This window comes from Watersipora subatra, chromosome 10, assembly GCF_963576615.1.
Source record: "Watersipora subatra chromosome 10, tzWatSuba1.1, whole genome shotgun sequence".
Lineage (NCBI taxonomy): Eukaryota > Metazoa > Bryozoa > Gymnolaemata > Cheilostomatida > Watersiporidae > Watersipora > Watersipora subatra.
The window spans coordinates 31,305,978-31,328,020 of NC_088717.1; the positions used below are offsets into that span (position 1 = coordinate 31,305,978).

Here is a 22,043-nt window from a genome sequence, read left to right on the forward strand (position 1 = left end):
GTCTGTTAGGCCTGTTGATGAAGAGAGTTGAATGTCTGTTAGGCATGTTGATGAAGAGAGTTGAATGTCTGTTAGGCCTGTTGATGAAAAGAGTTGAATGTCTGTTAGGCCTGTTGATGAAAAGAGTTGAATGTCTGTTGGGCCTGTTGATGAAGAGAGTTGAATGTCTGTGAGGCCTGTTGATGAGGAGAGTTGAATGTCTGTTGGGCCTGTTGATGAGGAGAGTTGAATGTCTGTCAGGCCTGTTGATGAAAAAAATTGAATGTCTGTTAGGCCTGTTGATGAAGAGAGTTGAATGTCTGTTAGGCCTGTTGATGAAGAGAGTTGAATGTCTGTTAGGCCTGTTGATGAAAAGAGTTGAATGTCTGTTAGGCCTGTTGATAAAAAGAGTTGAATGTCTGTTGGGCCTGTTGATGAAGAGAGTTGAATGTCTGTGAGGCCTGTTGATGAGGAGAGTTGAATGTCGGTTGGGTCTGTTGATGAGGAGAGTTGAATGTCTGTTAGGCCTGTTGATGAAGAGAGTTGAATGTCTGTTAGGCCTGTTGATGAAGAGAGTTGAATGTCTGTTAGGCCTGTTGATGAGGAGAGTTGAATGTCTGTTGGGCCTGTTGATGAGGAGAGTTGAATGTCTGTTGGGCCTGTTGATGAGGAGAGTTGAATGTCTGTTAGGCCTGTTGATGAAGAGAGTTGAATGTCGGTTGAGCCTGTTGATGAGGAGAGTTGAATGTCTGTTAGGCCTGTTGATGAAGAGAGTTGAATGTCTGTTAGGCCTGTTGATGAGGAGAGTTGAGTGTCTGTTGGGCCTGTTGATGAGGAGAGTTGAATGTCTGTTGGGCCTGTTGATGAGGAGAGTTGAATGTCTGTTAGGCCTGTTGATGAAGAGAGTTGAATGTCGGTTGGGCCTGTTGATGAAGAGAGTTGAATGTCTGTTAGGCCTGTTGATGAAGAGAGTTGAATGTCTGTTAGGCCTGTTGATAAGGAGAGTTGAATGTCTGTTAGGCCTGTTGATGAAGAGAGTTGAATGTCTGTTAGGCCTGTTGATGAAGAGAGTTGAATGTCTGTTAGGCCTGTTGATAAGGAGAGATGAATGTCTGTTGGGCCTGTTGATGAGGAAAGTTGAATGTCTGTTAGGCCTGTTGATGATGAGAGTTGAATGTCTGTTAGGCCCGTTGATAAGGAGAGTTGAATGAGCTGTTAGGCCTGTTGATGAAGAGAGTTGAAGGGTCTGTTGAGCCTGTTGATGAAGAGAGTTGAATGTTTGAAATACTTGCCTGTCATTTAGATGATAGTATCAATCGCGGTTGGTGAATGTCCAACTCTTGGGTGATAAGGTAATGTTTTAGTTAAAGTAACATTTTATATGAACAGCACGTGAAATGCTTAAAACAGAGCTGTAAGGGCAATAAGTAATACAGACATGTAAAACTTTTTTATGAAGGATTGAAATAGATTGCTTATTTTATATACACGAAAAATATCTCACAACATTCATATTATATGACCACATATTGCTTCATTTGTCAAACAACTGTTACCTGTTACAAAGTGTCGACTGCAGATCCTATGATGAGCTTTTGGGGTCCAGCCATTTCTCTTTAGTGCTAATATCCAAGCATTTCTCTGCATTTCGGGTTTACTGGATATCCGAAAATAACTAACACCTCCACCTTTCACAAACTTCTCGCTGCATCCTTTAACGCAGCAGGAGCTCACCATCACTGCTCTCTTTGCCGTGTGCCACGAATGGTCTCTACTACAAAGTAATCAACATTAGTTTGAGAAATGTCATGTCAGCATGATATAATGGCAAGCACTGTGGGAAACAAGCTTAAATCAGGGTAAGAAATATTGGCTATTAAATACAAGCCCAAGGCTGTACTTGAAGACAATAAACTAGGAAGTAGTAGCAGTAAACGAACTACTGATGACAAATGACAGAACCCATGACCGTACACAGCCTGGAGCTAATAATAACTTTGCATGATAACAGCAAATACAAACCAAACAACTGAGTTGGTCTCTAGCAAATACTTACAGAGGAAAACACCAAACAACTGACCTGGTCTCTAGTAAATACTTACAGAGGAAAAGACCAAACAACTGAGCTGGTCTCTAGCAAATACTTACAGAGGAAAAGTTGACATAAAGCATAAATAGGATACAACATGATATAGCTTTTCCATAAGACAAGTAAAAAGGAGTCTGTTAATTTGAAAAGCCTGAGTGGATTCTGGAAGCTTTTAAATGCACATGATACGGTAAGGTGAGAGCTAGCATGGTGTTGAGATACTTGTAAGCAAAAAAATCAATTATTCTATTATTGAAAAGTTAAAGATTAGATTTTTATCATTCATTAAAGCTTTTTGATACTTACGCTTTTTCTAGCTATAAAGCTAGCAAATTGCTATATAAATGAAATCATATTCTGTACTCAACAGTCTAATCTCAAGTTATGAATAAATTATTACTGTTATTTAAACACTGGAAGGACTTAGTATTTCAAACCTTTGAAATGAAAATATTATAAACTTTACGTTACTGAGAAACATAACACATGGTCACGCTACATTGCTGTTCCATATTAAGAAGAGGTGGGTTTATGAGCAGTAGGGTTTAGCCAGCGTTGAAGCTATCCTGACGGTTCTACCAACCAATCCAGGCAATCTCGCAAAAACGTGCAAGTCGGTATCTCACAAACCCTTCTTTTGCAATTGAGCAGATGAGGAACCCAAAAAAGGTTTCACTCATTGGCTGATTTTCAAAGTTCACGATAACAGAGGCCATGAATCATGATAGTTAAAATTACACAAATTAAATATCAACTGAAGAAACACTAATTTATTATTATAGTACACCAAATACATCAATATGAATTAGATTATGATAACTAGAATGGCGCCAACATCCACTGTATAATGGAAAAAGGTATGTGATTGAAACCTCACAGTAAGGTTTGATTGTTGAAGCACTGGGTAACCTACATGTACTCATCAAATCAATCAGTATGCGGGTGACAAATAGTTGGATAACAAGGACATGACCGACTAGCTGCAACTTTTGCTTTACAGCCACAATTATTTAAGTGTTATGGGTTAGTGACGCATCATTTTGTTAGAGTAAATAGCAGAAAGATTTTGGCTGCCAAAGGCTTATAATTACCTTGCAGATTCCTATGATAGTTGTTTAATTATAAAAAACAACAAAAGTCAGTAGTCACTGCAAAAAATCAATAGGGCTAAAAACAATAGACCATGATGGATTTATCAAGGCCGTCTCAACACAAAATTTTTCTAATCCATAATAATTGAAATAAAAATATTTTTCATACCTTCTGTAGCATTGGAAGCAATTTTTCAGTGTTTTTTAGTGTCAGCACAATATGATTATTTTATGCAATCATATTTTTTAATGCTCTTCAAATACTCATCCACTTTTGCTATAGCTTGTTTACTATTCACCATTATTGTATTAATATTTATGTACTAAATGTTATTATATTTTTATCATATTATAGACCCCAGGTGCCCAAATGGAGGCCCGTGGGACTGATCCGGCCCTCCAGCTGTTTTTATCAGGCCCCCCAGCTGTTGTAATTTTTTTTAATGTTTTGCAAATTTTAAAGGGTTTGTGTGGCAATGCATTATTGTTATTGTATCAGTAGTAATTATTACTGGGCTTTCGGACTATTAATCGCACCTCTATATTGGCCGCATCTGCTTTATTTTCAAAAAACGGTAATAAAATAATACATAGGCCGCACCTTTTTATAGGCCACAGAACTCAGGACTGTGCTTTTAATACAGCAGCAACTTTGTTCGTTAAAACGGAACAGTGCCTTTAGGCACTGTTTCGTATTAACCGATGCTTTTTAACCCAGTGCCTAACGGAACAGTACCGCAGTAGGCATTGTTTCGTTTATTTCACCGCTAGAAGCACATTAACCACAGAAACCGGTTAATGTGCCCTAGCGGTGAAAGAAAAAACTGCAGAGTCCACAGCCTCTAAATCAGCCGCATGGCTCAAAACATCACAAAAAAGTAGCGGCTAATAGTCCAAAAGGTACGGTAGTTATCTGAAGTCACCTGACCAGCATTATCGACAATACTAGGGTTTAGTTTTGCGTTAGTATGAGGGATTTCTCAGCATACATTGTTTGATTGTATGACTAATGACTTAAAAAAATAATTCGTAAGCAATCATGGCTCAGAGATTGGTAGACAGAGAAAACCGACGTTTAATCCAAATTGGACTACACAATTTTTTTTTCATGAAGTAAAAGGGAAACCTATGTGTTTGATATGCAATAATTCAGTCGCTATAAACGAGGTAGCAAATGTCAAAAAGCATTACAATCAAAACCATCCTGACTATGACGGAAGATTTCCTCCAGGGACAGCTAGGAGGCAGGAACAGCTTGATAGATTAGCAAGGCAGGCTAATGGACAAATGGCTATGGTGAGGGAGCTACAAGCTTGCAACAAAGAGACTCTACTGCTGGTTATGAGGTTTGTTATAAAATTGCCAGGGCAATGGCTCCATACAGCCACAGTGAACTGTTCAAAGAATGCATGGCTTCAGCCGTTCAAGCGCTCTACCCTGAAAAGCTGTTCAGCCAGTGCCGCTATCTAGGAATATGTGTGCCCGACAGATAGAAGCTATTGCCAATCATGTGACTGAAGGTGTCATATATAACTTGAACTGGTGTAAATCATTTTCAGTTGCAGTAGATGAGAGTACTGACATAAAAGATGTTGCTCAGCTGAGTGTGTTTGTTCGGCATTATCTCAACAACAAGTTTAGTGAGGACCTTGCAGCAGTTATTCCACTGACAGAACGTACGACTGGAGAAAATATATATCAGGCATTCAAGGCTTACATAGACTCCCATAAAGTGTCAATGCATAAGATAATTTCTGTAGCAACAGATGGCGCCCCAGCTATGGTGGGTGTATATTCTGGTTTTGTTAATCGCCTGAAAGAAAACAATCCTCAGATGATTGCATTTCATTGTATCATGCACGAAAGCATTCTCTGTGCACAACTGAAAGATGACTATGGAAGTCTTATGCTGGACATAATGAAACTAATAAACTTTCTCAGATCAAAATCATGTCTACGACACCGCCAGCTTAGAAAATTTCTGCAGGAGTCTGATTCTCAGTATGACGAATTGTTAGTACACCACAATGTCAGGTTAGTACCATACTGCTATCTTCGAATTATATTTCACAGCTAAGTTGTGAATATTGTCAATTATTTTTCATATACAATGTACTTTAATGTATTTTTGCAGATGGCTGAGTAAGGGTAGAGCTTTGCAAAGAGTATGGACTGTAAGACAGAATATTGAGCAATTTCTTAGTGAGATTGGAGAGGATGCAGCAAAACGATTTTTAGAGATTTTTAGATCGGAGCATTCACTGAGAGACATGGCTTTTCTGACAGACATTTTGGCTCGTCTGAATGACCTAAATTTGAAATTGCAGATAGAAGGTCGTAATGTGGTAGAACTCTGGCAGGCAGTAACATATTTTAAAGACAAACTCCACTGCTTTTACGAGGACATAAACAGTGATATGAACCACTTTCCAATCATCAGAGACTTTGTGAATGGTCGTGATAATGTCGTGGACCTTACAGCAGCACGCGCTTTTCTCATTGATGTTTCTTCAGAGATGAAGCGTCGTTTTGCTGCCTTCGATAGTATCAATGTCATTATTGCGTTGGTTGCGTGCCCATTTCAGACACATCAGCTTTGGAAAGCCCAAGTTAATAACTTTCCTCATGTTCAGAGAGGTGTGGCAGAATTAGAGCTGTGCGATTTAAAGGCAGATATACTGGCTAAAGCTCAATTTGCTGAGCAAACTATTGTAGGGTTCTGAACGCAACCTGCTGTACAGGAGAAGTATCCTATGCTATGCAATATGGCAGTGCACTTACCTACTTTCTTTGGTACAACCTACTTAAGTGAATCAATGTTTTCAAAGCTGACATTTATAAAAAGTAGGTATCGGAGTGTACTGACTGAGGAACATACTTAACAGCTCTTAGCTGTAGCAGTAACCAAAGATAAACCAGATATTGCAGCAATAGCTGCAAAGCAAACTCGCTTCCATGTGTTTCTTTAACATTCCAGATACTTATTCTGCACAGTAAATTTTGTTGAGAATAAACCTACGTATGTTATTATGTTACACCTTGTTACTTTCATGTTTATGTTCATGTATATATGTTTACTTACACATTACTTAAAATACACATACATTTACATATATACATGCATTCATGTCTGGCCCTCCTGATAAGGCCTGGTTACCTGTTTGGCCCTCCAGCAAAAGTATTTGGGCACCCCTGTTATCGACTGTTAACTTTCTGGGGGACAAATATATTAAATTTAATTGGCCATGACACAATAACACATTTCTTTAATGTCCAATAATAGGTGATGAAGATTGATGGCTGCAGTAATAATAATGAGATTTTAATCTACAGCGTTTTCATGATGGCTGTGATCATCTGTTATTTTATTAGTTTTTAAGAGCTTGTAATCACATTTCCACATATTTTGCACCTACGACACAGCAGAGTAAGACATGGTTAATCTTTTGATACCAAATAACTGTAATGTAAATTTTGTTGCAAGTCAATTTTTAAGACTTGGCTCATGACTTTTTGCAATATTTGTCGCATTACACAGATGGAGAGGATGGCTTGGATTATTGCGACACCGATATAAGATCATTTTTCTTTAATTTTGTATTCAACCGAAAACGCATGTTAATCCTAAGACATGAATAGAACGTGCTTGTTAAATGCAAGAGTTGTCTACTCTTAATGCAAAGATAAAAGTGAGAGGAAAACTCGCACTTGTACTAATATCATTACAGCATTCCCTCACAAGCTCGAAAGCTGGCATATCTAGATAATGATCTGCAAAACCAAACGGGCACATAAACCCTGAGTCAAACAAATAAGCTATAACAAATTTCTACGGGCAAATGCAACACAAGTAAACAACCAGAGTATTTTTCAAGATTAATAACTTGTCAAAAGATAATATGCAATAGTGATTGTCTAGAGTTCAGTTTGTTTGTCAGCAATGTGATGTAGCAGCATGTCGCAGTATGGTAGTTACTCTACTCATAAGCTTATGCCTCATATTTATCTGGCTGTTGTCTGAGCGGCACGCTCATCCTCGGGGTTGCTGTGTTAGCTGATCTGACACTAAATCTGTGTCTTTCCGCATTCACAGTAGAGTCACTAAATGAGATTACTGCTGACCTGTTCCGTACCAAGTGCTGACCCTTATCTCCCTCTATAATAATCTTTCAATCTCCATCTTGGTTAGCTCTGACTACTGTGCCCTCCTCGCTATTATCTCTCACCATAACACGATCTCCACCACATACTGCTGAAAGATCTTTTACCTTGGGATTAATATCGTGATTCATCTTCATTCTCGCTTTGTAAAGCTCATTCTCGGCTTCAAACTTCTCATGATCAGGTAGCTTTGGCATAAGGCTATCAGGATGTACTGTCACAGTTGTCTTCAGCATCTGTCCTATAAGCAATTCAGCGGGAGAGTATACACCTAACTGTGGTGATGTAGGCAAGGAGAGCTATATATGGATCTTTCTCCTTGCTGAGCAAGGATTTTACTGTTGCAACCGCTCTCTCAGCTGCACTGTGCCGCGAGAATACTTCGGGCTACTTGTGACATGAGTGAATCCATATGCTTTTGGAAATTTCTGAAAGTCTTCAGATGAATAGTGCAGTCCGCTGTCAGACACTAAGCAATCTGGATTACCGTGCCTGGAAAATATACTTCTCATGTATAATATGACATTGTTTGATGTAGTATCTCTACCTAGCAAAGCTATTAGGGTATCTTGAATAATAATCTTTCACTATTTGGTAGTTGTTTCTTTCTAGCTGAAACAAGTCAGTGCCTAACATTTGCCAAGGGCGATCAGGGGTAGCAGAAGGTCTTAGGGGTTCATATGTGATATTCAATTCTCTCTTACACACTTCACAGTTAGCTATCTGTACATGCATCTATATATTGCCTTTGCCATAGGCGGACACCACAAATTGTTTCTAGCCATTGCTTGGCATTTAGTAATGCCTAAATGCCCCTTGTGTATATCCTCAAAAACCTGACTTGTCTGGGATAGGAGAACTACCAATCTCATACCCAGCATCAGCAGTCCCTTGTTCATAGTCAGTAGTCCTCTCCTTTCAAAGTAGGGCCTCAGGATTGTGTCCATGGTTGAAAGGTAAACTGGCCAACCCTGTTCAACATAGTGAATAACCTGTTTCAATGTTTCATCTTCCCTTTGTTCCACTGTGAATTTCTCCAATCTGTCGCAGCTCCCACTCGTATTATATCACTCTGTTCTGGTTCTCTAGTGTTATATCATCTAGCGCATCTCACATGTTTGATATCATAGTAGAATCTCTGTAGTCGCAATTTGAAGCCTTGAATTCTGGGAGGCAACTTATCTAAAAACTGATTACCAAACAAGGGCTTTGTGATCTGTTTCAATCGTTACATATTTCATTCCTAAAACATACTGAGAAAACTTCTCCATTGCCCAGCACACTCCTAGCGCCTCCTTTTCTATAATTGCATAACGTTGCTCAGTTTCATTAAGGGATCTACTAGCAGCCGCCACTAGCTTGTGGGTGCCGTCACTTTGAACTTGACTCAGAGTAGCTCCTAGTCCTTGATTGCTGGCGTCTATGGTCACAAATATGTGCTTTTTTGTACTGTATGGAGCAGAGACGCTTGGTCCGCTAAACAGCTTTTTGGCTTTTTGAATAAATGCACTTTCCTGTGCATAGCCCCAGTGCCATTCAATACCTGTCTTCAGCAAAGCCCTCAGAGGGGCACTATTTTCAACCAGTTTCTCTGAGAAGCGTGCATATTGATTTGCAAGACTCAAGAAACTTCTTACAGCTGTCACAGAAATGGGTCTGGGAAAGTCTTGTATTCCCTGTACTCGCAGTCCAGGAGCTTATACCCTCTTTAGAAATGATACACTTAAGAAACTCCACACTTTTTTGTCCAAACTTACATTTTGACTTGGTCAGTGTCATACCGGCCGTCTTGATTGCGGCCAAGACCAGCTCTAAACTTTTGTCATGTTTCTCTTGCGTTTCTTCAAAAACACACACATCGGCCATATGAACTATCACTCCTTCAATCCCATTCAATATTCTATTCATTTCGGTTAAGAATATCTCCGGGGCACTACAAAGGCCTTGGAGAAGCCTTTCATACCTTTATTTCACTTCATGAGTAAAAAAAGTAGTCAACTTTTTTTACTCTTGACCAAGTGGTATCTGAAAAAATCCACTGCTGGCATCAATTTTTGAAAACTTTACATCTTTTCCTAGACTGACAAGACTGCTCTCTACTGTGGCCATTGGATGAATTTCTCTCATCACATATTGGTTGAGTTGGGGGAAGTCTGTACAAATTCCAACTTTGTCTTGGCCATTTTTTGGTACAACGACCATTGGTGCAACCCAAGGTGTTGCTTCAGTAATTGGCATGATGACTCCATCTTTTACCATCTCATCTAATGCTAGCTTCTTTAGTGGGAATGCTATTGGTCTAGACACGTGTATGGCAAAAGGTATGGCATCCTCCTTTAATGTGATCACTCTTCACTTTTCCTAGACCCTTAAACAGCTGCCTGTCCACATTCACATCACTCACTTTTCATCCGTCAACATCTATTGATACTAACTGTAGTGTTTCACAGGCTTTACTGCTCAGCAATAGCGTCGGTTGATTCTCAACTACATATATATCTTTTTTGTGGCAAATTAACCAGCTTGGATGCTGCATCTTATAACCCCTAAGCAAGTTAACTGTGTTTTACCTGCCCCATATAATCTTTTAGTTGAAGGCTTCAATCTCCCTTTAAAGTGATTCGGTCCACAAACACTTAGTGCAGCCCCAGTGTCCAATTTAAAGCTGGATGTTTGCCCCTTCTTCAAGCTTGTGTCTACTTTAATTGTATAATGCCACACTCCTGTGTTGATGGATTCGACTAGGTCTATTTCCTCTAAGTAAACCTCCTGAACCTCATCTTCATTTAGATCATTTATGTCTGCTCTTCCTCTGCACTGTCTAGAAAAGTAGTTGAATTTATCAGTTTTTGCATTTTTGACCCATAGCGGGGCACTTTACTTGCTTCCTATGATTCCTCTCACATTTGCCACAAGTGCCTCTACCAACGGTTTTTATTGCTGGTTTGGTCTTCTAGTTTTTTCTCTTACTTTTTGCTACCTCAATATCTCCATCCTTGGTTTCCTGCTTGTCTTGCTGTGGGGTGGCAGTCACATTTTTCTATTTGACTGTCATTTCCTACACTTGAATTGCCTTGACAATGTACTCTAAGGTGAGCTCCTCATCAGTCTCTCTCATTACTTTATCACGAAGCTTAACATCATTCATACCCAAAAGTAGCTTATCTCTGATAAGCAAATCCCTCTGTGTTTCAAATTGCAACCCCTCACAGCTAGCTTCTTCAGTCTCATAAAATATACATCACATGACTCACCTGACTTAGTGCAGCTGCGGAATTGATATCTGTTCACTTAAGTTTCAGACCTTGGATTACAATAATCGGGAAATTTCTTTAACATATCTTTCAACTTCCTTCCCTCCGTTTCTTCCTCTATCTCATGAATCGGACCATTTTCATTGGGGTAAGTTGTAAATTCCAGCTGTGCATATACTTCCCTTACATCTTCACCTCCAACATGTCTGAACAAAGCAAGCTTCTTTTTTTTGCAGCCTTGTTTGTTGCCAATAAATCTATGGCCAGAAAATAATCTTCAAATGATCTGGATCATTTTCACCACTCTCCAGAGAGATCATCAGCCCTCAGATCTAAGCTATGTGGAGGCGAAACACCTTGCATGACACCCAGGAACAAGTTCAGACCGCTGCCACCATGTTGTATTACACAGATGGAGAGGATAGCTAGGATTATTACAAGAATGATATAAGATTGTTTTTCTTTAATTTTGTGTGCAGCTGAAAACGCATGTTAATCTTGAGATATGAATCTAATGTGCTCGTTCAATGTAAGAATTGTCTACTCTTAATGAAAACATAATTATGAAAAGAAAACTTGTACAGTGCAACCTCGGTTCTCGAACACAATCCGTTCCAGAAGGTTGGTCGAAAACCGAGTTGTTCGAAATCCGAAACAGGTTTTCTCATTAGAATTAATATGTATAAGTTTTAATCCGTTCCAAGTCGATTTAACAACCTCGGTAATTTATTTTTTAACATTTTACACCATAAACTGTACTGTATACTGCATACTATAAATAAAAACAGGTAGATGTAGATCGTGTTTAACTTTAATAAAAGATTTTTTATCTATGAGGATTAAAAAAGAAAACAAAAAGTAAACACTTTATATGCTTTGCTCGTAGGACATCAAAAACATTAAAGGTTACGATAAAATACAAAAAATCACAGAAATTAATAATAAAACAGCAAAAAAAATGCAACAGATCAGTTACATCAAAAATCGTGTGAAAGAAGAAAATAGAAACATCAATGGCAGGTTTACTTCACATCTTTGAAGATGAATCTTCCTCCAAAACAATTTAGAGTAACTCGACTGGAGGAGTTGTGTCCCTAGAAAATCTCTTCGGTAGAGGCGATGTCCTCCCAGATGGCTTCTTTTTGTAAAGAATTAATGACGTGAAACTTCTCCCTTTTTTAGAACCTTCCGAAAGTGGCTCATAACAACGTCGTTAAACATATAAACATGCTGTTTCCGGAACTGTTGCGAATGTTTAATTCAAATGCGCATGTCTCGGTTTGGTGGAGAACCGAAATTATGGTCGAAATCCGAGACGAACAAATCTCAAATTTTTTGGTCGAAAACCAAGTTGGTCGAGAAGCGAAGCGTTTGAGAACTGAGGTTGCGCTGTACTTGTACTAATATCATTACAACAATATTGATAGGCATAGCTTGAAACCGCCAGTTCGGCAACCGGCTAGAAGATAAATTGCTATATAGCATGTTAGAATCTGAGTAAAAAGGAAATCAATGTGAAATAGAACCACTTTGATGCCAATAGATCAGTAGCAGAAAAGAAAAGCTACGAGGTCTGATCCAAAAGTTCCCGGAATGGCGTTGTGTACACTTGCATATTTGCACAATGGCAAAACCAATTGCAGCTTTTGCAGGGAAACACATCCGGAGTATTGTCACAAAATTTTGGGTTGCTATGACATTGCGTTCTCCCGTGAGCCGACGATATGTGAAGGTCTGTCAGGTGCTCCGTCGTTTTTTAAACAAATTTATTGTCATGTCTAATCAATCGGGAACAGCGTATTTGCATTAAATTTTGTGTGAAATTAGGGAAAACAAGAACTCAGACAGTTAAAATGTTACAAATTACTTTTAGAGATGCTGCTCTAAACAAAACACAAGTTTTTGGATGGCACAAACGTTTTCGTGAAGGTAGAGACAGCTCTGAAGATGATGCGAGGTTTGGCAGACCAGCCTCGGCAAGAACTTGTTCCTCAGTCGACGGTGTGAGGTCACTAGTCATGGCAGTTCGTCGTTGAACCATTACAGAGATTTCTGAAGAGACTGGACTTGGTTTTGGAACTATTCAAAGAGTTTTAACTGATGATTTAAACATGAGAAGAGTCGCAGCAAAGTTTGTGCCATGTTTGCTAACTGATGACCAAAAGGAGCTTAGGATGCACACTTGCAACGATTTCAAGGAAGCTTAAAAAAATGATAAAAACTTTCTTTCGGAGACAATAACTGGAGATGAGTCTTGGGTGTATGGTTATGAGCAGAGACTGAATTCCAAAGTAGCCTGTGGAAGTCTCCGAGCTCCTCAAGACCAAAAAAGGCGAAGATGTCTCGGTTGGGTGTAAAGACCATGCTGATTGCGTTTTTTGATATTCATGGACTTGTACACCATGAGTACTTACCACGGGTACTACTGTGAATCAGCATGTTTATATTGATATTTTGAAACGTCTTAGGCAGAGTTAGGCGCATAAGACCTGAACTGTGGCACACCGGTTCATGGATGCTGCGCCATGATAACGCACCCGCCCACACTGCGTTCTCTGCGAAGCAGTATTGCGCTAAGAACAACATGGCTGTTCTACCACATCCTCCATATTCACCAGATCTAGCTCCCTGTGACTTCTGGCTATTTCCCAAGTTAAAACTTACCATGAAAGGAACCAGATTTGGCAGTATAGAGTCGATTCAAAGTGCAACTACGAGAGCTAAACAGCATCGACGCCGAAGGCTTTCAGCACTGTATGGCATCATGGTAGAAGAGGTGGGACAAGTTTATCGGTAGCCAAGGGAAGTACTTTAAAGGGGACTAACTAAATAGGTAAATTGAAGCAACGCATTTTGAGTTATAGCTCCATTTCTGGAACTTTTGGATCAGACCTCGTATGCTCGATGAAAAACTGGAACAGCATTACCTTATCAGAAGGTAAGCACATAACAACAAATTAGACAATGCCAAAGGAATTTGTGAAAGTAAAAAGTGTTTTAGGCAGACCACATTCTAATGTTATCAGCTAAAGAAGTACTAACATGTTTCACCATATTGCAATGCTAGAGCAAAATAATTCCAAACTATTGGACAATTTTCAGGACCCAGATTCTGCAATCAGCACTAATCATAAAATCAGCGTGATGTACCCACTGTGTAGAACAAACAAATGCGGAAAGATGCAAAATAATGTGGTGACTGAGAACTCTCAATTGTCACAGGCAACACAGTCAATTGCCTCTGAAGATTTAGGTAGCCAAAAAGAGATGACTGTGGTGGGTGAGACAGTACCATTTTTCATAAATGCTTATGTTATGAGTTGTTAAGAGAGCCAGATGCTTAGCGAGTTATAGCTTATGGTCTTCGGATTTGGAGTGAGCAAGAGTGAAGGTACAGTTGACCGAGAGAAAAGCATTAGATTGGGCTCGTATTTTCAGATTCGTTTGTTAGTCATAGAATTTACCATCTTATCTTTTTAATAGGGCAATATCAACTGCGTATATAGACCAGCACACACAAAGTGTTCAGGTGTAATGTTAAATATCATCCTGGCAGCCAAAACATTTCTGATCTGTTGTCTAAGGTGTCTAAGTCTAAGCTCTGTCTTGCTACAGACCAGAAAGGTCTGTAGCAAAGGTCTGGTCTTGCTACAGACCAGAAAGGTCTGTAGCAAGCTTATTACTGAGCATTACAAATCTGTCATCACGTTTATGCCATAGCAGAGTATCGCGGAAAATCAAATGATTGTCCAGAGCTTTGGAGTGAATGCCAAACTAAATGACACAATGATGTTGGAGCCAACAGCATACGGTATCAGGCAATTAAAATGGAGGTAGGTGTGGTAGAGAATGTCATAGAATCGTGATGCAAGTCAAGCTTAGAGTAAAGATATTAGATTTAGCACATGAGGATCATGAAGGCATTGTATAAACCAAGCGGAGATTACAAACGAGTGTGGTTGCCTGACTTTCAACATGTTGAAAAGAGTTGAGTAATCAGTAAACAGTACTTCGCTTAAAGCTTTTAAAGTTGCTCACTTGAAGGCAATGACTTTGGCAAAAAACTAAAAAAATTATTTTAAAAATACTGGTCTACCCTTCACTCTAGCGCTGAGGTAGCCTGTTCCACATTGCTATTTGGTAAGGAGTGGCGCGCAAAGTCACCATCGCTTGAGCCTACAAAAACTGACTCGATGCTACAAAAAAGTCATCAGAAAATGATGCTGTCATAAGCTCAGCGCCAAAAAATATGCTGACAATAGGAACGAGCAAAGGTACCAGTAGACCAAATGAGTGATTTAGTACTCTTTAGTAGATCAAATGAGTGATTTAGAACTCTTTAGTAGACTAAATGAGTGATTTAGTACTCTCTAGTAGACCAAATGAGTGATTTAGAACTCTTTAGTAGACCAAATGAGTGATTTAGTACTCTCTAGTAAACCAAATGAGTGATTTAGTACTCTTTCGGCAATAGAAAGGAGCAAAGGTACCAGTAGACCAAATGAGTGATTTGGTACTCTTTTGGCAAAAGGAAAAGAATATTGAGATGTAATTTTTGCAGTAAATCAGCAGGCTTCTATTGCAAAAAATAGAATCTGATATTGTGCGTCAAAATAGTGAAGGTAAATTGATGAGACGGAACTTGAGGTTCGCTAAGTGGTTGATGGTCAACAGAGTTTAAGCATTAATGACCAAGATGGCAAACACAAAGATCACAGTAGGCTAACTAACACAGACACCAACTTTTCGTGCCTTCAAGGTCGCGCCATCCGTGTCCGCAAGGTGGCTGCCATTCCGTGCCTGCAAGGTGCCCACCATTCGATGTGGAAATTTGTAGTCTACGCACGGGTAAATTCTGGTTAACTTCTTATTACTGTGTTTAAGGCGCGCACGTAGGTTTTTACCTTTAGTACCATATTTCATTGAACTACTATTCCATTCAATTCTAACAACTAAAAGGTTAACAAAACCTTTGTGGCTATTGCAAATGCTATGATAAGAATAAACTAAGCATACTGTAGGTAGTTTACTGTAGGCAATAATAAAAATAGCTCCTAAAAAAGCTAAAAACACGCTCAGCCAGACTATCTAAAATTCCTTCTATGCAAGGCTATACTATAATTAGGTCCGAAAGTGAATTATTGACATGTAAGTCTACATTTTGTTTTTCCTGTCTTAAGCTGGCTAAACAATTCATTAGTGTCTTAAGGATAACTGACTGCATTTTAAAATTAGATCTACTTATAACATCATAATCATAATAATCGGTATGAAACAGTCTAGAACAAAAAACCTCATGATGCAAGCTCTAACCTTAAAAAATTTGCTATTATTAAAAGTCATCTATTTAAAACCTGTTAATGCATACTCTGCAGAACAGACAATCAGATAATCTAAAAACAACAGATAACCTAGTTCGAAAAACGAGCAGTTTTAATATAATTATATAGCATGGCAGCTGTCTCTAGTTGAAATTTTTCAAGAATACAAAACTTTCTGTCTTTTCACATGACTTAAAAATATTAATAAATTGTTAATGGTCAAAATTATACACAAATATTATTCAGTACAATCTGTAATAATATCTGCTACTGTTAATGCAATAATATTTTAATCTTCATGGGTGAAGAGATCTCCAAATTTCTGGAAAAAAACATGTTAGAGCTTTTGACAAGCTTCAGGCAGAACACTGACCTCTCAAATTTAATGAGACCAATCAGTGTAGTAATAATAAGGTTTCCCTCGATAACCTCTTATTACTTGATGTTACTGAGTGGGTTACTGAGTGGGTGATGGTGAAAATGTATATTCTTAAAATAACTTGCTTCATGATATTAAAACAATTAGTGTAACTAACTCACATGTATAATAATTTGACTGAACACCAGAGAGATGTTGAGTGTTATATCGGTATCCCAACAAGCTTAGACAAAATATATTATACACTATGTAATCAATTAACACATAGAAAAATTAGATGAACTGCATGTTAAAACAAGGAGTCAATTAGATGAAATGCCGATATAAGCATTGATAAGTGGTAGTGAAAACAACTAACCTAGAGCTTAGAGCAATGGCTGGCAGATTAAGGAAAGAAATGTACAACAAATTTTAATGTATAAATGTCTTACATCCCTATTAGCCATGTTATAGTTAAAATGTTACAGCAATACATGCTAACTACTCAAGGAGAAAGCAAATAAGAATATGACAATAATGTAATAATGTAAATAATTTAAAAAGTAATAAGTATAACGTAAGCAATTCACCACTAGATGCCACCACTCTGTCACAACTAGATGCTGAGAGCCTTATAATATCTACAGTCATGTGCAAAAGCATGGAGCCGCCCTGTGAATTTGCCTGAACTCAAAGTTCAATTTCAAATAGAATAAAGAGAACAATTTCAAATATAACAAAACAAGGTATAATTTTAATCCTCAGTCTTCTCTACACGATGGTGCTATTTAAAACATAATTAGACAATTTACTTCACTTGTGTAATCTCCTAAAGGACATGGCACTCTCACTCAAATAAGTTTAGTATTCAATAATAATAGGAAGCAAGTACAAGTAATTATCATAATTCAATCTCTTGAAGACATTGTTTCAAAATCTTTGAAGTTTTGCAATTTTTGTGTAGCTAAGGATATAAAAGTAAGAATTTTTACCATTCTGTGCATTCGTTGCACAATATTTTCATTAGTAACATCCTCACTATGAAAACTACCGTAGAACAGCGAGGAACCATTATTTGACTTCATAAAGAAGGAATGTCTATGCGAAAAACTGCCAAAAGAGTTGGTTGTTAAAAAAAGTGTCTGGTGTCATTCAGAGATTCTACAGGACTGGCAGTACTGAAGATAAACCACGCTCTGATCGCCCAAAAAAGAGAAATTGTAGAGAAGACAGAACTCCTGTGCAGATTTCCTTGACAGACCGTAAAAAGTCTAGCAGTGAACTAATCAGAGACTGGCAGAGCACAAGCAATATTAAAGTGCAACCATCTACCGTTAGAAGATGCCTAAATGTTGCCAGGTTGAAGGGCTGTAAAGCAAGAAAGAAGCCAATGGTGACAGAGAAACAATGGCACAAACGATTAAAGTGGGCATGCCAGCACAAGACATGGAGTGTGGACCAGTGGAAGAGAACGATTTTCTCTGATGAATCTACCTTTTCTGTTACTAACCACTCTGGTTTGCAGTATGTTAGAAAAAAACCAGGAGAAGCTTTCAAGCCATGGTGTACTACTCCCACGGTAAAGCACGCTGCATCAGTGATGGTTTGGGGCTGTATGGCGGCATCAGGGGTTGGACGGGTCGACTTTGTACTTGGCATGATGAACAGAAAAAAATATATCAAAACCATGCAGAGTAAGGTGTTACAAAGTTCTATGGCGTTGTTTGGTGAAGGTTCTACTGACTGGTGGTTCCTAGATGACAATGCCCTCTGCCACTGTGCCAAGAAAGTCAAAAAGTGAATGCAACAAGAGAGAGTCGGCACAGTGCCATGGCCAGCTCAGAGCCCAGATCTGAATCCCTTGGAAACTGTGTGGCAGCATATAACAGCTATACTAAACAAGACTTAACCCAAGACTAAAAAAGAGCTGATGGAGCCTTTTGAGAGCTTGGCACAGCGTAATTGAGCCATCAGAACCTGAAAAATTGGTTGCATCAATGACCAACCGCTGTTGTCTTGTCACAGAGAACAAAGGCTGACTAATAAAGTTCTGAGACTACCAGACTTCAAAAATCACCTCCACTCTCTTATAGAGAATATTTATACAACCTACGGCCTTTTTCAGGGCCACCAACTTGTTCCAAAAGTTGTTCACATTTGAAAATTATTTAGTAGATTGCATAAATCCATACATTAAACATTAGAGGGCAGCCTGTCGTTTTAATTATTAATTTAGAAAGTTAATAATTAAAATAATCAGATAGAGGACATCCTCAGTGTTAAAATGATACTAATATATTTGCTGTAGCTATATTCTAAGCTGAGTAACAACAGCTTGAAGTTTGAAATTGTAAATACTTTAGGGGCGGCTCCATACTTTTGCACATGACTGTAGAAAATGCTTGATTGTTATTTTATAATTTAAAGAGCTACATGAATTTGCAACTGTCAAACAAAATGATGAAAATACAAAGGATTGAGACAAAACTAACTATAAATGTTAATCTTGACTTGTCAGTAGACATTTCCCTTTGACGTAATCTTAAGTCTAATTTACGAAACTTAAAGTTGTGTACTGCAATCAATTTTTTCTCACATGGTCTTTCAGAGGAGATTTAGGCCGCCTACTGCACCCTCCAAATAATACTATGCACAGCCACTATGAAAATTTTACGACATATCACAAAATTTTAGGCCATTTGAAGCATGCAATGCACTAAAATACACATGCATATTTGGGCACAGCTCAAAGAACTATGAAACAAACAGACATTTGATACTGTACATAAAAACTATACATTGTTTATAAATAGCTTGTTTAAGTTGCTAAATGCTTCAACCAATCACACTCCTAGTTCAGAGTAAATATTTTTAGTAGTAACACATGCAGATATTTCAAGTGACACATTTGCGCTGGCATGAACAACTACTAGTGGGACTAGTGCAAGATTTGGTCTTGAATTCCAAACTCAGCTCACACATCACTGTTTTACTTTTTAAGACTATGAACTCATTGATAAGTGATATTAATAGAAACGATCAGAGGAGATCCAAATAAAGGTAGTGCGTTATTTGATTCGACGATGATTTAGCTTTAATCGATAACATAACTGAGTAATTCAGGTACCGGTTTTTACAAGATAATTTTATATGTAAGGTTTGAATACTGTTAGTTCATAGGTCAGGTGCCCTAATAATTGGCCAGATGCCCTAGAAAATAATTGCCAAAAAACTTCTTAAAAATGTTATTTGTAGCAATTAAAGAGAATTATCTATGCAGCTGAAAAACGATTTCAATGGCGAATAGCCAACATAGACTTGACCTCTGGAATAATTACCAGAATAATGGCAACATCATCCTTAGATATCCACTTTTATAAACTCAATTAATTAAGTAGTATTATTTCTACATTTCCTGAAAAAGGAAATTGTATGTATTATTTATGGCCATCAAAATATGCCTTCCTATTATCCAATGTGCTATGCTTATGGATTCATATGCAGTTTTTTATAAGTTCTCGATGGTACCTATTTTGTTGCGCCAGTGTTACAACACTGGCACAGTGTCGCGTGATAATTCGTGTAGTGAAAATTTTTACAAACCGTAGAGGTATGTGGTTGAATAATTCAAATAATTGCTGTGAAGATTACTTTTAGGTGTTCATTAGCCAAGCTATCATCACAATCGTAAAGCAACCAGAGTGCAAATTGTGTTATTGTACAGGTGGGAGTCAACTGATGATTTATGAATTAAAGCTTGGAACAATTAAAACGTATTTTTACCATTTTCGCATGGCAACTCAGCAGTTACTTCAAACATAAAACCAGTCCGCACCAGAATGGCGAACAAAGTAAACAGTATCATGCACTAATGCAATGCTTAGGCCTATATGGTATTTCACACCCAATGTTAACTTTAGTAATAAAAATGTCTATTTTCTGATTAGATGTGGTTTCTTATTTAGCTGAGCAATTATAATAATAAATATAGTAATCCAGCACATTATTATAAAGACAATTTGAAGCTAAAGAAGTTCTTGTTCCATTTATGGTTGCAACAAGTGGCACAGCCGTAAGCCTTCTCTCTCCTAATGACTTCTCCCTCCTTCAAAAGTTGTATGATAAGAAGCGTTGTAGAAAGCAACATTGGTTTTTTTTCTTCCGCAATGGTGAGTTAATTTCAGCCATCCTGCTTGCTTCTTCCGCAACTGTGAGTTAATTTCAGCCATCCTGCTTGCTTCTTCCGCAACGGTGAGTTAATTTCAGCGATCCTGCTTGCTTCTTCCACAACGGTGAGTTAATTTCAGCCATCCTGCCTGCTTCTTCCGCAACAGTGAGTTAATTTTAGCCATCCGGCTTGCTCTGCCTAGTAGTAATCTAGTCGCGCTCAATTTTGAGATATGAACTCAAAGGCAAAAGGCGAGCGGTATCAGTTTTCAAGTCTTATAAACTTTCTAAAACTTTTTTGCAAAAAAGCATCAATTGTGACTGTGGCGTTGGTTTGAGTTGGTCTTGAAGCTTGTAGCTTACTAGTTTTAGCAGTTTTACACTAGCTGGACATCTGTGAGATTTGCTCGACATTAACTTGATCCTTTAGAAATTTATAAATTGGCTAAATCCATATTTGAAAAACCTGGGCAGTCTAATAGTCGGTATATCAAAAATGTCACCAAGAACATCAACACACGGCAAATAGAACCATTAATGGCACATTCATAGAAAGCTAGCTAGCCACATGATTTAGTACTCACATTACCAGTCTTATTACAAGTAATAGTAATACTACTAAATATTGGTGTAGCTGCTTTGGTGACCTTTTCAGTCACTTGCCAAGATCAGCATGCAGTCACGTATGACGGGTGCAGGACAACTAGTGTTCGTAGAAACGTGATTTTCAAAATTTGTAAAGATCATGATAATTTAATAAGTTAAAATGATTCGTATGATTAAGTTATTTAGAGCATTACCAATGTACAAACAAGACCTGATACAAAAGCTTTTACATGCACTCAGGGTTGGCTCGGTTTAAAACGATTGGTTTCAACCCGGTTTAAGCCAGCCGAAAAAAATCGGGTTTTTCATTTTTTGTGAAAAACAATATTTTAAGCTCTTAGTGGTTCGTGTGCGGTAGAAATGCAATTATATGTAATTATCAGCTGTGGAAGTTCATTTAGGACACAGTAGTAAAATGATGGCAGGGCTCAAGTTGAAACTACATGAAATCCTAGCACAACAATAAATTGATAAATTTCATTTTCAGTTGGTTTTATCAAGTGATATGATGATCTCTTTACTGATGAAATATGAAAACCATGTGAAATATACAATTCCAATCATCGTCTCTAATAATGAATGAATACTTTTTCAAGTCTGGCCAGTGAGAAAGGATTACCGTACTTTCAGACTATAAACCGCACCCCTATATAAGCCGCATCTGCTTTATTTTCCAAAACCAATAATAAAACAATATATAAGCCGCACCTTTGTATAGGCCGCAGAACTCAGTACGGTGCTTTTTAACATGGAGGCAACTTTGCTGTTTAGTACGGAACAGTGTCTAATGGCACTGTTTCGTATTAACCGACGCTTTTTAACCTAGCGCCTAACGGAACATTATCGTTAGGCATTGTTTCGTATTGTCTTTTATCGCTAAATGCGCACTAACCGTAGATTATGGTTAATGCGCTCTAGCGGTCAAAGAAAAAGCCACAAAATAGCTGCACCCTTATATAAGCCGCATGGCTCAAATCATCAGAAAAAAGTAGCAGCTAATAGTCCGAAAAGTACGGT

At 38.1% G+C, this 22,043-nt stretch overlaps 2 protein-coding genes across 2 annotated transcripts in view; one reads left to right on the forward strand and one right to left on the reverse strand.

The window, feature by feature from the left end:
• LOC137405800 (uncharacterized) overlaps positions 1-22,043 on the reverse strand; it is a 32,178-nt gene that overhangs the window by 7,522 nt on the left and 2,613 nt on the right. Inside the window, exon 2 of the mRNA XM_068092207.1 lies at positions 1,536-1,753. Within this exon, the coding sequence (XP_067948308.1) occupies positions 1,536-1,716 (181 nt within the window). The 5' untranslated portion in view covers positions 1,717-1,753. The remainder of the gene's footprint in view (positions 1-1,535; positions 1,754-22,043) is intronic.
• Positions 4,634-5,882, forward strand: LOC137406967 (general transcription factor II-I repeat domain-containing protein 2-like). Its single transcript, XM_068093567.1, has 2 exons — positions 4,634-5,193; positions 5,294-5,882. Exons 1-2 carry the CDS (start codon positions 4,634-4,636, stop codon positions 5,880-5,882), a joined length of 1,149 nt encoding a protein of 382 aa, XP_067949668.1.